The 16,060-nt window shown below is 40.7% G+C and overlaps 1 protein-coding gene across 1 annotated transcript; it reads left to right on the top strand.

Moving 5' to 3' along the window:
* Positions 1-1,981: 1,981 nt before the first annotated feature.
* Positions 1,982-3,764, top strand: acp5a (acid phosphatase 5a, tartrate resistant). The gene is made up of 6 exons (XM_037765661.1): positions 1,982-2,052; positions 2,168-2,258; positions 2,331-2,530; positions 2,664-2,788; positions 2,890-3,235; positions 3,327-3,764. Exons 2-6 carry the CDS (start codon positions 2,168-2,170, stop codon positions 3,564-3,566), a joined length of 1,002 nt encoding a protein of 333 aa, XP_037621589.1. The 5' UTR covers positions 1,982-2,052; the 3' UTR covers positions 3,567-3,764.
* The last annotated feature ends 12,296 nt before the right edge of the window (positions 3,765-16,060 follow it).

Genomic DNA, 16,060 nt, shown 5'->3' with positions numbered 1-16,060 from the left:
AATATACAGTCTGCTTTGTATATCAAGACATGGAATATATACAAAGGTGAATGCACCTACACTACAGCCCTAAAGCTGAATGAATATTTGTAATTACTTTCTTAAAGGGGAACTCCACACATTTAATATTGCTCTTCCATAAAGATTGTGAAATGGATTTAAAAAAAAGAACAGTCAAAATCGAAGTAAAGGAGGCGTAGATATCATGACTTTAAGGCCCAGACACACCAAACTGACATCAAAGATCTAGCGGCAACGAAGGCCGACTGTTGCGTCGCCTCATGTCGCCTTTGTTGCCTTTGTCTTGGTTGACAAGTTGCATTTGAACACAACGTTAAGATTAAAGCCGACGGCCAACAACCACGTATGTTCTGCGCCTGCGTGAGGTGACATAACTCTCCACACCAGCAGGCGGCGGTAGTCTGTATTCATCATTGAAAAAGGGAAACCGGAAGGTCGAGGACAGCGTCAGGACTGATCAGATGAGATGACGAAAAAAAATGTGAAGAGCCTCCTGTGTGTGCCCTCTTAGCTTTACTTGTTTGCTTGCTTTCCTCACTTCTGTTTCTCTTCTCGTGAACTGATACATTTAAGCTGAACAGCCAGTCAGAGTGATTTCTCTCACCGACGGGCTCCGATACAGATTCAACATGCTGAATCGGCCGAAAAAACCTCAGACACGGGCAGACTAGAGCCAACGGTGCAAGACACACCGCAAAAACTTGGCCGACACACGCTCACCGATGGCCCCAAACTGTCCAACGGCCAACCGTTGGCTTGGTGTGTCAGGGCCTTCAGTCCCTAGTATGAGTCAAGCTCCAAAAACACTGGGTCCCACATTTCCCATGATGCCACTCACTGGCATCTTTTATTAGACTTTCCTGCTTTATAAGTATGCACATCGTTCAAACTCCACACCACCAGTTTGTAACAAGGGTGTTCTGGTGAAAACTGCAGAACACCAGAGATAATCCTGATCCTGAACTTCATGTATAATCAGGCCTGCATGTGTGAGCTGTATAACGCTGCTGTCATCTCCATCTTGCATGCTAGTTGCTCTTCATCTGTCCATGTAAAAATGGGTCTTCTATTGATTTAAGGCTGCAAAAATCCAATTCACAGTTTATAAGAGCAGTGAGTCCTGTTTTCAGTTAAAATGTGAAATAGGGGTTTGCAGAACCCAATATTAATAAGAAAACAAAAACTCAAAATGAATACAGTCTGTATTTTGTGAGACTATACCATTTGGCCATGCTGTCAACATTTATTGTGCTTTATGTTTAAGCATTAGGCCACTGAAATAAACTCAGTAAGCTACATTTCTCATTCCCAAATTATCTAAAAAGACGGAAACACGGATGAAAAATGAAGAAGGAAAAACAGTGATTAACACTGAAGTGGAAAGATTGGAGTCTGGACACCAGCTATAATAACCGTTGAAGGTCACATGTGGCCCAGATGACCATGCGTTCCCAAGACGGAGTCAGGGTGTGAGCAATGATCATGCTCCCTGTGGCGTGTTCCGGAGGCCGGTCCTCCTGCAACTTCTCCTACAGGAATGCTGATAAAAAGGCGAGGAAGGAAGAGCGCTGCGATGACGGAAAGTGTCCCGTCAGGTCATCCTGAGCACACCTCAACAGTTATCAGCTGTGAGTGTTTTTATCTTTGGCTCTCTGACATTATTATCTCTATCACACCTACTCTTGGAAAAGTTGTTTTTCCTGTCAGCCAGCTTTGTTTTCTTTTAGATTTTTGTGGCGTCTCTGCTGAGGCTGATGAAGGTTCATTTGATCTGATCAGAGTTTCTTATCTAAAAGAAACAGAGATGCAACTATATGCTTTGACAGACATGCAATTGTGACCTTTGACCCTCTCAGCCTCACAGACATGGCTGCATTGATTAACTTCTATTAGCTCCAGCTGGGGCATGTCTGCTTCAGGCTGCAGCCAATCACAAGTCACCTTTAGGCATAAAAGCAACATGTTGTTGAGTGCTTGTTGACGTAAGAAGGAAAGAGGAAGCGTAGGCTTGCATGGTGCGCTGCAGCTGCGGTTTGTTCCTTGTTCCACTTTTGGTTTCTGTGCTTGTGCATGTGATAATGTCTCGCTCTCCATTTGAGCTGTTTAGTTCTGCTGCTAACTGTAGAACTGATTTATTTCTTTACAGATGGCGCTTACACTGGTATCCATCTTAATTGCTGCCATTCCTGTGGCCTACTGCTATCCTACTGCCTTCGAGGACCTGCAGGAAAGTAGCAGTAAGTATCACTTCACATTCATGATCTCTGGTGAGAAACTTCATATCATTTATGTTTCGTGTTTCCTTACAGCCAACCGAACCTCCATTAAGTTCCTGGCTTTAGGAGACTGGGGCGGCGTGCCTTACCCGCCTTACATCACCGCTGTGCAGAAGGCTACTGCTCGAGAAATGAGCAAAGTAGCAGAGCAGATGGGAGCTGACTTTATTCTGGCCCTTGGCGATAACTTCTACTACAAAGGTGTGGACAGCGTGGATTCTCCTCGGTTTCAGGTCAGTTGAGTCAACTTGATGTCTTCTGAAATTACAGTTTAAAAAAAAAAAAAACTTCACCCGAATTTCGGCTAGAGCCAGCCCTGATTGTGGAAGTAAAAACCCTGATTTCTCCTCCTGAATCTTCTATCAGGACACTTTTGAGGATGTGTACACGGCAAAGTCTCTCAGAATCCCCTGGTACGTGCTCGCTGGCAATCATGACCACGCCGGGAACGTCAAAGCCCAGATCGAGTACAGCCACAGATCTGACATATGGTAAGGACCAACTTTTAAAAAATGTTTTCTAAAACAATCCAAAAGTCTTAACCTGATAACAGAAACGCAACTACTGTATGCTCTCTTTGTTACCTTCTTAGGAGGTTCCCCTCTTACTACTACGAGCTGAACTTCCGCATCCCCAACACCGGGAAGACCTTGACCATCATCATGCTGGACACCGTAATGCTGTGCGGTAACTCTGACGACTTTGTGGACGAGAAGCCCAGAGGCCCCCTGCGTGAGGTGGACGCCAACCGTCAGCTTGTGTGGCTGCAGGAGAGACTGGCTCGGTCCAAGGCGGACTTCCTGCTGGTGGCCGGCCACTACCCCGTGTGGTCCGTGTCTGAACACGGGCCCACAGAGTGTCTCCTGCAGAGGCTTCACCCTCTGCTCATTAAATACAAAGCCACCGCTTACCTCTGCGGTCACGACCACAATCTGCAGGTTGGTTCATGCAAAAATATGAACGCTTTTGGTATAACTCCGCCAGGCTGCTTTTACCTTCAATCCCTTTTGGTCTTTGGCTCCCATACAGTACATCGAAGAGTCCGGCGTGGGCTACGTGGTGAGCGGTGCTGGAAACTTCCTGGATCCCGATGTCCGTCACTGGCACCATGTTCCCAAAGGTTCTGTGAAGTTCTTCACTGGCAAAGCTTCGACACTGGGAGGATTCGTCCACGCAGAGGTCACAAAGAACAAGATGATCCTGACCTTCTTCCAGGCTAAAGGCACTTCTCTCTATCGCACCGTCCTTTCCCAAAGGACCTTTGAGTAGACTCACAGCAACGGTCACGTATGTCAGTTACACACAGTTTAGTTTGAGATCAAAAGTAATGGCTAATAATCCTGCATTTTTAAACTTTGGCATTAATATTTCAAAGCAATTCCTAATGCAAGTTTTAAAAAAAGAGAATCAACTTGTTTTTATATAAATTTATTGTATGATAAAATAATAAATGTGGTTTGTAAAGAATGTGTCTTGTCAGCTTTGTTAGTCTTGTGACTTGTGGTGCTGAAGTTTTCACCACAGACTTAATGGCTCAAAAGATTTGCTGCTCTCTGCTTGGTGTAGAAGGTTACAATCCCTCGTGTCCTGAGCTCTTTAAAATGTGGTTTATAGAAGTGCTTGGCGTGTCCTCTGCAAACGCAACCATGAATGGATCTGCTCAGTCCGACTGAGAAAGCAGTTTCTGTACGGAAACGAGAATTCAACATGAAGTTTGAGATGAATTCCCATCCTGTATTGTCACATCTGATGGTTAATATATTAAAAGGGTGCCCTCGTACAAGTACCTGGGTGTATGGATAGACCAGGAGTTCTCAAACTTTTTGGGGCCAGGGAACCCTTACACGAGAGGAAATTTTCCAAGGACCCTCTCATAATTAACACAATCAAGTACAGTGTATATACCATTTTTACTCTTATATGCCATTGAAACTATCTGTATTCCAATTCTTCAATTTTAATACTGCTATGTTTTGGCCTTCTGACGCTCTTCTCAATAGATCTGTCATATTGTCTCAGTTAAGCTAGTTTGGGCTTCGTTGCGCCCTGAGTGAAGTGACAGATTGACGTGATGTGTCACAATCATCAGAGTTTCTATTGGCCCAAAGCTAACATGGGTGGCAGTAATGGACACAATGTGCTTGTTTTATTGGTGCAAATGGTCCCTATCTGTAGGTCTGCCCTTTTTTTTTTTTTATTTTTCATTTTATTTTTTTTAATACAGCCCAGTTTTAGCATTTTATAGCAAAATATTTTGCGGACCCCCTGACTGACAGGGACCCCTAAAGGTCCCCAGACCCCACTTTGAGTAGCACTGGGATAGATGATAAGCTTTTATTTAATGTACTCATCTAGTTAGGCTCAAAGTGAAGACTGGCTTTTATTTTTGAACTCTTGCTTTACTTTCAATGCCAAGAAAACTTGTGGAAGGTTGTTGTGTGTGTGTGTGTGTATACATGCAGCCTCCATTTTACGGAGTCTTGATTCAGTGCACCATGCATCTCTACGATTCATTACAAACTCAAAGTCCCTTACTCATAATTGCACTCTTTATAATTTGGTGGGTTGGACATCATTGACCACTCTCAGACAACAGCATTGGTATATTTTTATTTATAAAGCGATACTAGATAAACTTCCAGCTTACCTCTGTACCCGTCTCTGTCTGAGCTCTTGTAGTTACCAGCTACACTCCATGTTGCTTTTTAATGTACTGCTGGGTTTTGACAAATCCAGGGCAAACAGCATTTTCCTACTATGCACCTTGGGCATGGAATAATTTACAAAAAAACTAAAAATTAGAAACCTTTATATCCATTGACGAATTAAAGGGCATCATGCAGAATGTGGTGATTGAGACGTGGCTGTTTTTCTTGAGGCCACGGAGTTAAACTGCTGTTCTTCTGTTTTATGTGATTTATTGTATATCATGTTGTATTTTATTGTTTGATTTTGTATAGCTGCTGAAGGCACTGTGGAAGTCTTGACCTCTCCCGTCCTTCAGCAGCAGCTAACCATGTCATGTCTTTCTAACTCTGCACATGGGATTCTAATACCTTCTAATACTTCTAATGACCAGATAAAGTGCAGTGCATGAGACAGGTAATCTCAAAAATAATCATGTGTCTCTGTGTCGTCCGGTGCTCCTAATGGCATTTGCAAGATTTCACAGACCGGATAAAAACAACCAATCAGAGCTGAGCTGGAGCCTTGCCATCACTGAGCAGCTGTCAATCACTCACAAACTCCGATCAAACGGTCAAACTAGGCAGCGCTGATCAAATATTAATTAATATTCTGAAACTGTAATGTCTATTTCTGTCTTCAAATGTTTTCAGAAATATCTTGTAGTGTACTGTTTAGCTGTAAAATAAGAAAGTTTTTGACCCGGTCGCCATGTTGAGATCAGTTGAGGAAATACCAAGCACCGCCAACCAACCGGAGCAAACTTTCTCATTTTACAGCTAAACAGTACACTACAAGATGTTTCTGAAAACATGTGACAAGTGATTGACAGCTGCCTCTTTGTTGAATGAACAGCCAATAGGAACGTTCTCTCTGAAATGACCTGTGATTGGCCGAAGTCTCCCATCACAGGCTAGATTTTTTAAAGCCCGAAAACAGAGCCATGAGGAGGTGAAGAAGGCTAGTTCTCTCTCAGAACACTTGAATTACAATATGCTGAAAGGTTATTATGGAATTGTTGCCCAATGATGCCAAAAATATTCTGCCTACTGCAGCTTTAACTAAAATAAAATGTAAATCATAATAATAACTATAATCCTCATTTTTAAATGTTTTAAGTCGTGCAATTCTGTCTACTCTCAATTAGTGATTTGTATCCTACAAAACATGTATTTTTCCAAATGGTATAAGTACAGAGTTAGGGGGCCAGGTCTCTCTTGCAAAAGAGCTTTTGATCTCAATGGGACTTCCTTGTAAAATAAAGGTAAATAAATAGTAAGATAATTTTGATCAACGCATTCACTTTTCTCATCAGTCTGGTGTGTGAGTCTTAAGCAGTTGACGTCTTTATTTAAACCAGAGAACACAGCTGCTTCCTGTCTACAACTTTCTAGTTTCAATCTTGTTTTTTTGTTTACTTTTTTTCAAAAGATTATGAGCTGGTTTAACTTTGCACTCCCTTATCTAAACTTGATCCATCTAAGCACTTGAAATGCTACACGTACAAAGATCTTTATCTGGGCCTAGTTTGCTCACATGATGAGTCTCTCTGGGTAGGAATGTACACTTGTGTTTGCTGTCTATTCAGTAGAATAGCTCAGCCAGTATTGCAAAATATGACTGTGGACAAACAGTGGCTTCTTTGTTCTGTTCTTGGTCAATCAGGTGACTGTTTAACAACCTTACGCCATGAACTTGCAGATACGCACATCCAGCTTGCCTGCTAACTCTGTACTTATACCATTTGGAAAAATACATGTTTTGTAGGATACAAATCACTAATTGAGAGTAGACAGAATTGCACGACTTAAAACATTTAAAAATGAGGATTATAGTTATTATTATGATTTACATTTTATTTTAGTTAAAGCTGCAGTAGGCAGAATATTTTTGGCATCATTGGGCAACAATTCCATAATAACCTTTCAGCATATTGTAATTCAAGTGTTCTGAGAGGGAACTAGCCTTCTTCACCTCCTCATGGCTCTGTTTTCGGGCTTTAAAAAATCTAGCCTGTGATGGGAGACTTCGGCCAATCACAGGTAATTTCAGAGAGAACGTTCCTATTGGCTGTTCATTCAACAAAGAGGCAGCTGTCAATCACTTGTCACATGTTTTCAGAAACATCTTGTAGTGTACTGTTTAGCTGTAAAATGAGAAAGTTTGCTCCGGTTGGTTGGCGGTGCTTGGTATTTCCTCAACTGATCTCAACATGGCGACCGGGTCAAAAACTTTCTTATTTTACAGCTAAACAGTACACTACAAGATATTTCTGAAAACATTTGAAGACAGAAATAGACATTACAGTAACAGAATATTAATTAATATTTGATCAGCGCTGCCTAGTTTGACCGTTTGATCAGAGTTTGTGAGTGGTTGACAGCTGCTCAGTGATGGCAAGGCTCCAGCTCAGCTCTGATTGGTTGTTTTTATCCGGTCTGTGAAATCTTGCAAATGCCATTAGGAGCACCGGACGACACAGAGACACATGATTATTTTTGAGATTACCTGTCTCATGCACTGCACTTTATCTGGTCATTAGAAGTATTAGAAGGTATTAGAAGCCCATGTGCAGAGTTAGAAAGACATGACATGGTTAGCTGCTGCTGAAGGACGGGAGAGGTCAAGACTTCCACAGTCACTGCTCTTCTGTCCGTCACAGAGAACCACCTGACCTGCCAAACAGAGGATTAGACTGAATGATAGCAGATTGGCAGTGACCGCAACCAGGATAAACTCAACCAACCAATGACATCATTGACCTGGGAGCAAAGCAGAAGGGACGCGTTTCTATTTTTACTCCCTCCTCCTGCTGACATGTTGAATTGTTTAACTTTACTGCCTTTTAATTTTTGGATCTCACCTCATTTTATTCTGCATCCAGAAAAGAAATGCATGAACAGTTTGAGCAAATGACCACTTGTATGTTAGCTAATAGGTTCACAAATCTCCAAACAGGCCAGGACACACCATAATGTCTTATTGTATAATGTAATGAATTTTTGGTCCTTGTGGTTATCTTGTCTTAGGGTTACTGACTCTTCAAGTGGGTTGCTGATCCAGTTAGAGTTACAGTCTGCTGATGTCATGTAACGTCAAACTGAGAGCTGGACCAGAGAACTGAGTCAATGCCATGAAGAAATCAGCCGAGGTTAATCTGTCACCTGAGGGTAAAGGACAGGTAAGGATCACTTAACCCTGACTGATGTAAACGGACTGCAGAGCAAAAGGAAAGCCTCACGAACTGATGATTAGACACTATCTGAATTTACAGTAATTATATGCAAGTGTTGATCCCTCACCTGCAGGTTGTAAGAAACTGTTTAAATTCATGATTAAAGTAGTTAAAACCGATATTTTTGTAATAACATCATATCAAATGACAGTGTGAAAGTCGTCGCTTGTAGTGATGATGCTACAGAGAATCATCACTTTTGATCTGCAGCTCCCCTCAGCTTACCGGAGTTTTATAGTCAGTTTTAGCTCATTGTTTAGCTGTCCGGCTCACAACTTTACTGTTCTGGTTCACACTGCTCTCATAGCATTGTTTTCGGCCAAAGCAGGCAGCTGTTTTCACTGAAAACAGCTGTAAAAACCCACTGTACGCTACCTGCAAAGTGCCAAATGGCAGACTGGCAAATTTGGTGACTATAGCTGGTGAACATAGTTGAGCATTTAGCAGCTTAAAGGAACAGTGTGTAACATTTAGGGGGATCTATGGGCAGAAATAGAGTATAATATTCATAACTGTTTTCATTAGTGTACAATCACCTGAAAATAAGAATCGTTGTGTTTTTGTTACCTTAGAATGAGCCGTTTATATCTACATAGAGAGCGGGTCCTCTTCACAGAGCTGGCCGCCATGTTCTACAGTAGCCCAGAACGGAGAAACCAAACATCGGCTCCAGATAGGGCCATTCGCGTTTTTGTGTTCTTGCGTCAGCCACCGTAGTTTTACTACATGATTGGGAGAAGTTTCAGTAGGTTCCAAGCTGCAACCTCACCGCTAAATGCCACCAGATCCTACACACTGGTCCTTTAAGTGCCTGATATTTCCCTCAGGAGATGGTAGAGACCAAAGATGGAGCTAAAATGAGAGTGAATATTGGACTTACATTCACGAAGCGGTCAGAAACACAACTCCAAATAAATAATAATGTTGCTCCGTAACTGCTGGATGTGTAAAACAGCAATTAACACGTTCACCATATCAACATAAATGATGATATGTCAGTGTTATGTTCACAACTTGTTTCCTCCTGCAACCTAAATACCCAGCATCAGAAGCAACCCTAGAAATGAAATAGAAGTTGTGTGAAGTGTGATATCACTACCTGGTTAAAGTGCTGCACAGAGGGTCTGGAACCTTCTGGTGTATCACTTCCTCACAGATTGACCTTCTTTCTTTATTGGCTCCAACTTAAGCCCTAACCCCTCTGCACCGGTTGGAGAGCTCCTGGGCATCTCCCGCAGAGTTTAGAGCACAAAGATCTCTACGATCTGAGCAAATAGGATTAGCAACCCTTCTATCTTCCCTCATGTCCAAACTGAAGAAGCAACATTTAAAAAAGTTGCATTTAAATTGTGAAAGAATGTTTAAAAAATGATTTTGCCTGATATCTTGCCTATTAGAAACAATAAGTTGGATGTCTGTGCACCACAGTGCTGCTGGCCCGATCAACACTCCTCCCTCTTGAAACTGGCTGTCCTTGCACAACCCCGGCCTGGATCCAATGAATCCTGTCACACAAGCAGAATAACAACGTAAATTTCAGAAGTTTGTTCACTCAGATTAGGCTGCTGCTGTCCGATTATCTAATTCCACGGCTCAAAAGTAATAAAAGGATGCTGTATTAAAGGCTAAGCTGCTTATCTAATCTTCTCTCCCTAATCTCCATCCCTCACTGAATACGGGCACTCTGGGTTTCACAGATGGAATGAACAATGTTAACGCAATGAGAGCTCCCCAAAATTATCAAATATAAAAAATATATAATGTCAATAGTTACTGAGACAGTAAAGGTGTAATAATCTCCATTTTAGTTATGGGCACAAACAGAGTGAAAGTGAGTAATAAACGAAACAGGTGGTGCAAATGTGCGTGTGTTTGTGATGTCACAGCCTTCATGTGCTTTTAATATCCCAGGATTTCTGCATCTCAGCCAATATCCTGTTTAAAACTGACCCTGAAATCTGTCTTTTTGAAAAACAGTGAGTGTGTTTTTTGATGCCAACAAGCAAAAACAGAGACAAAGAGCTGCACGGCCTTCTGCAGTTACATCGTAAACACACACTGTTATATCTGAACTGTTTACAGGGGACCTATTATGCTTGGTTTTAGGTGCATACTTTTATTATGTTTTGGGTTTCTACTAAAACATGTCTACGGGCTTTTTTTTTTTTTTTTTTAAAGTTATTTTTTTGGGGGCATTTTTTCATTTTTATTGACAGGACAGTGGATAGAGTCTTGGAAAGGGGGGAGAGAGAGAGTGGATGCGGAAAGGGCCACAGGCCGGATTCGAACCCGGGCCGCCGCGGTCAGGACCAAGCCTTGTTACATGGGCGCCCGCTCTACCAACTGAGCTAACCAGGCGCCCGTCTACGGGCTTTAACGTTCAAAAAACGCTTTATTTTTCTCATACTGGCTGTGTTGCAGCACCTCTTTTCACAACGAACTCTTCAGACTCCACTCCAGCTCCACTCAATGTAGCTTTGTTTGAGGGCGTGCCAAACTAGCCGTTCTGCAAATGTATTACTTGGTGACATCACCACGTTACGGAATAATAGGTGGGACTTCAAGCAAGGCGCTTCAGGAGTGGGAGAAAGTAACTCTCTTTGGCGAGGACTTTGGACTTCGTAACTATGCAGACCTTTTACATGCACAAAAAACTATATAACACACTAAAGGAAAGGGAAGAAGCAGAAAAGCATAATAGGTCCTCTTTAACAGATATGACTTGTGTGAATCATAACTATTAAGGCCATGATGTAGTACTGGTGTCCGATTTTTACCAGTTTAACACCATTCACTACAAGTACTTATCTGAGTACTTTAAAAAAAAAGAAGGATTTTATTGTGGTTATTTTTAGTTTACCAAAATAAGTGGAGACGATCACTCTATTTCTCAGGCTTCCATTACATTTAATTCATCTTAAGCATGCTGTGCCTATCTTTAAAAGGCATCACAGAGTCACGTTAACGCGATCACCTCCACTAATTGAATTAACTTCACCCTATTAGTTTGTAATCCGATCCTCCTCTAAGGAACAGAAATATATTTAGTATCTGAATGAGATTGACGTACAAGTGGGAGCAAACATTATCTTTGCGTTATTCATCTTTATTTGACACAGGAACTCACTTGGCGCTCCTGTAATATGAACACAGCTCTCTTCATTTTTCATCAGGTATTCTGAAAATATACAGTATGTGTGTAACACATTTGGAATCCCTCAGCAAAGCAGTGAGGCTTTATGACGTGATTTTGGCTGAATCTGTCATTCACTGAAGTTAAAGGGGAGCTAAGCCCAGTTTTAAAATTCCTACATGTTATTCCTATGGTCTAAGACAGTCCAAAAAAAAAATAGTAAACATGAACAACTCTCTCCCAAATCCAAAAACTAGAGTGCTAAAACTCAAACTTGTGATGTCATCAAGCATAAAGTGTGGGGCTGCTCCGTAGACAATGAATTGGGAGAGATGTAGATGACACTGAGAGAGCACCCAATGATCTGAGTATATGGGAACATTTTATTTTTCACAATTGACAACACTACAACATAACGAAGCTCAATTGGGTATAAAAAAGAAAACAAACAGTATGTGGGTCCCCAAAATCAGCCTCCAATTCATTGTCTATGGAGCCGCTCCAGACTTGATGAATTCACAAGTTTGAGACTCACATCTCTGATTTCTGGCTTTGAAAGAGAGTCGCTCATGTTCACAAATATTGATTGAACTTTCCTAGGCCATGGAAATAGCATATTGGATTTCTTAATTTAGGTGGTGTTCCTCTTTAAAGGTCCCTGTTCACGGCCAAACATGTACTGATTATAAATTAGTGTTATTTTATGTTGAATATAGTCACAAGCTCTGCATAACTCAACTCCATCTGAAGTTTGTCGAAGGAAGTAAAAACCCTACGTGAAAACAAATGTAACAGCATGGACTGTTGCACAAGGTGAGTCTGGCAGGAGAAGGTAAATAGTGGTGATGCTAACTTGGCACAAATCCACAGGGAAAGTGAACAAGTGAAGGCTGTCCCACTGAGTGTCCCAGGCTCTGATGACCTGTTTTTGTCTTTTGTCTCAAGTAGACACATCAGTTACTCCGACAGAAGTAAATCCATTCATCAGAAGTCTTCATTTTGCAAGTCTCTGCAGGCCGTAGGATGTTGCTGGATTTGTGTTCTTGAGATCTTCACAGAAATTGTTCAGTTTTTCCCAACACCTACCAAAATGTAGATCGGGGTAAAATGTGTTTCAGAGGTGAAAACAAATGAGCTAAAGAAGAAACAGTGTTGAACATAGATATTGAAAAGTGTCTCGGATCCTCAGTACAGCCTCATGCATCACTGTCCTTCGGGATTGGCCGATTGTAGGACGGGCTGTTGACGTTGAGGGAGTTGGGAAAAAATGAAGGGATGTATGGCATGACGTTCATCAGAGGGCTGGACTGCGGGCTCTCCAGTGGAGAGGCCATGGGGATCATGACGTCATCCTGGTCCCACACGTGGAAAGCATTTGGGTGGGAGTGGCTGAGGACAGGTGGCAGGTGCAGAGGCATGCGCTCCCTCGCTCTCTTTTTTTCAGGTCCTCTTCGGGCGGGCCCAACAAACAGTCTGTAGACGGATAGAAGAGGGTGAGAACTGTTATTAAATATTATTGTATTGAGAAGAATGTAATCTCGCTGCGCTGTCTTGTTCAGGTACCACACATAGTAGCTGTTGCAGAAAATTCCACTAAGAAGTACTCCAGCACTTATTATTCCATCTCCAAGAGAAATTACTAGGAAAATATTTGTCATTTTTCACAGAAATATTTGTTTTAAAGACAACAAAACCTTATTTACCTTTACTGTATAATGTTCTGAAAAGGTTTTTAATTTTGAACACCATAAATGGCACAAAACAAAGACATAATGAAACACTAGATATTAAATTGTAACCCCAAGATTTTGAACAGAACATGCAATTCACTTTAAAGAGAGGAGAATCAATCTCTGATTCAACATGTGTATTGCATTGAGAGTCTTGTATTGAATGTTTAAATTCATCAGCACTGATATTTATCTACTAAAATTCGGAGTACAGATCCTGTCCCAATGACAGACTCTAGCTGTAGACATACAAAAGTTCAAGAAGCAATTAAAAAGTATTAACTTTTCAAACTGCTTCAACATATTTGTACTAGGGCTGTCAAAGTTAATGCGATAATGCGTTAACGCCACTAATTTCTTTAATGCATTAGGTTGTAGCGGGCTCAGTTTTAAGCTACAGTTAAGATACTGGTATCATATGAAACTAGAAAACCGGAGGAGGCTTGTGCTAAACTGGCACGGCTGTTTTCAAAGGGGTCCCTTGACCTCTGACCTCAAGATATGTGAATGAAAATAGGTTCTATGGGTACCCACGAGTCTCCCCTTTACAGACATGCCCACTTTATGATAATCACATGCAGTTTGGGGCAAGTCATAGTCAAGTCAGCATACTGACACATTGACAGCTGTTGTTGTCTGTTGGGCTGCAGTTTGCCATGTTATGATTTGAGCATATTTTTTAATGTTAAATGCAGTATCTGTGAGGGTTTCTGGACAATATGTGTCATTGTTTTGTGTTAATTGATTTCCAATAATGAATATATACAAACATTTGCATAAAGCAAGCATATAAGAATTCCCATGTTGATAAGAGTATTAAATACTTGACAAATATTCCTTTAAGGTACATTTTGAACAGATAAAAAATATATTTCAATGGATTGACAGCCTAAATTTGTACACTGTTGTCATGCAGTATCAGACTTGAATTGATGTATGAGGATAGACAGCACAAGAAGACAAACTTATATGAAGATCAAGGGGGGCTCTGTGATATAACTATTGCTCAATTAACATGAGACAGCCACCTGAGTACCTGTTATATCCAGCATGAGGTCTTTGATGAGGTGACCCACAATAGCGTATGCCACAGCGACCACAACCAGAGCGGCCACCGCAAGGTAGAGGATAGATTTAGGTACCTGGATGAGGTCCCTGGAAGGAGGCTTGTACTCCTTGTACAGAGGATCCACATTTTGAACCAAGGACTGGAATGAAAATTTGCCTTCGTCTGTGAAGTTAAAGTTGTCCATGTTCCCAGAGTAGTAGCTTCCACTTCCTCCAATGAGTAGGAGTTATTTCCTTATATTCAAAGTGAAAACTTTCCCAATTTGATTCATCCACTTGCTGAGGTGTCACTCCCTAAAATACAAGTGAGAGGCAGAGTCAAACTTGAAAATGAAATTGCGATATTATAAATATTTTATAATTTAAATTTAATATAAGTCACATAAGCAACATCACCCACCTTTCAAGACCAAGTTGTTGCAGCTTCCAGATTAAACACATTTGGATCTTTGCAGTGCCGTTTCACCAACATGTTTCTACAAAGCAGTTATTATTAGTATCATGTTATCAGTTCATCTCGACCAGTCATCAGGACTTGTCAGACAGTCTCTGTGCCTCTCTGCTGTGTCCTCTCTGGTGAAATAATCCAGACTGTGGGCGGTGACGCAGAGAGGCGGAGAGAGAGGATGGGAGGGGATTACACTTCCAATCACAGCAACCATCAATCAATCCCTCTCATCCCATCACCATCCCCATCCCAGCCCACACAGATTACTTAATCCACAGAGAGGTCTTTCTCCCCCATAATGCTCACACACATTATACTCACACGCTCACACACACACACACACACACACACAAAGTAAAGGGGAAAACTAAATCTTTGCTAAGAAATTCTAAATAGTTTTGACGTCATCAGAAATAAATAAATAAATAGACCTCCCAGTTGCATTTTATGGTTGAGAGATGTCATACAGCACTTAAAACTAGAGAAAGTCAGGTATATGCCTTGTGGCTGTGCCAACAAATTTGAGAAAATGTGGCATCCCTTCCTGAACTATGCTGAATCTAAACTTTAAATCTCCTCATGTGTAATTTGCAGACCTACAGTCATTGTCATTATTTGTGGATACACCTTATCAATGAAATTTCATGTTGAATTCGTAAGCAACTTGAACGCCCCTCTTTTTTTTAAATTTTATTTTATTATTTTATTCTTTATATTTGGTTCTCATTGTGTGGTTTGTTTGTTTTTAATCATCCTTTTGCCAGTTATTTCATCTTTTGTGCTCTTCTGTTGTTTTGTAAAACACAAAATGTCGTTTGCATTGAATTTATCTGTAAAACTGAAAACCAATAAACACATTTAAAAATAAATAAATAAATAAAATCCTTCAGACTTCCTGAGTGGAATGGTTGAAATTAAATCATGCCCCCTTCCAGATTTGTCTCTGTTCTACTCACTACTGCAATGTAATTTCACATAATCTCTTTGGTCTCTGTAAAACAAAACAAAAAGAAAAACAAAAAAGATAAAGTAGTTTTTGTCCATATTCTAAATTTACTGTGTCCTACATTGGATGAATTATTGGAAACATTGGTGTAAAGTAACCTGAGAGCTGATTATTTAGAGGTAACGTTGCTTGTACTTTTACTTTACTGGAGTATTTCCATGTTCTGCTACTTTGCACCTACAGTTAATAAGATAAGATAAGATAAGATAAGATAAGATAAGATAGACCTTTATTAATCACAAGGGATATTCTTGTGCCAGAGATTGCTCAAAGATACAACAAAATTACAACAAGTTCAAGTGTATAAAAGTGTATAAAATAAAAAAAAGTACTATTTCTAGCAGCAGTGCCTAATAGAATAACAATTAAGTAAGATATTTAGTAAAATGAGTAAATAAGATAAAATTAGTAAAATAAAAAAAGGTAAAGTAAGCTAACAAACAGAAAAATAAGTAATA

This window comes from Sebastes umbrosus, chromosome 3 (genome assembly GCF_015220745.1).
Source record: "Sebastes umbrosus isolate fSebUmb1 chromosome 3, fSebUmb1.pri, whole genome shotgun sequence".
In the NCBI taxonomy this organism is placed as follows: Eukaryota; Metazoa; Chordata; class Actinopteri; order Perciformes; family Sebastidae; genus Sebastes; species Sebastes umbrosus.
This window is presented reverse-complemented; position numbering and strand designations above follow the sequence as displayed.

Excerpts from the sequence above, each read along its gene's own strand:
- acp5a (XM_037765661.1), top strand. The coding sequence starts at position 2,168 with ATGGCGCTTACACTGGTATCCATCTTAATTGCTGCCATTCCTGTGGCC. Across the intron at positions 2,531-2,663 it reads TGGATTCTCCTCGGTTTCAG|GACACTTTTGAGGATGTGTA; the intron begins GTCAGTTGAGTC and ends ATCTTCTATCAG. Across the intron at positions 3,236-3,326 it reads GTCACGACCACAATCTGCAG|TACATCGAAGAGTCCGGCGT; the intron begins GTTGGTTCATGC and ends GCTCCCATACAG.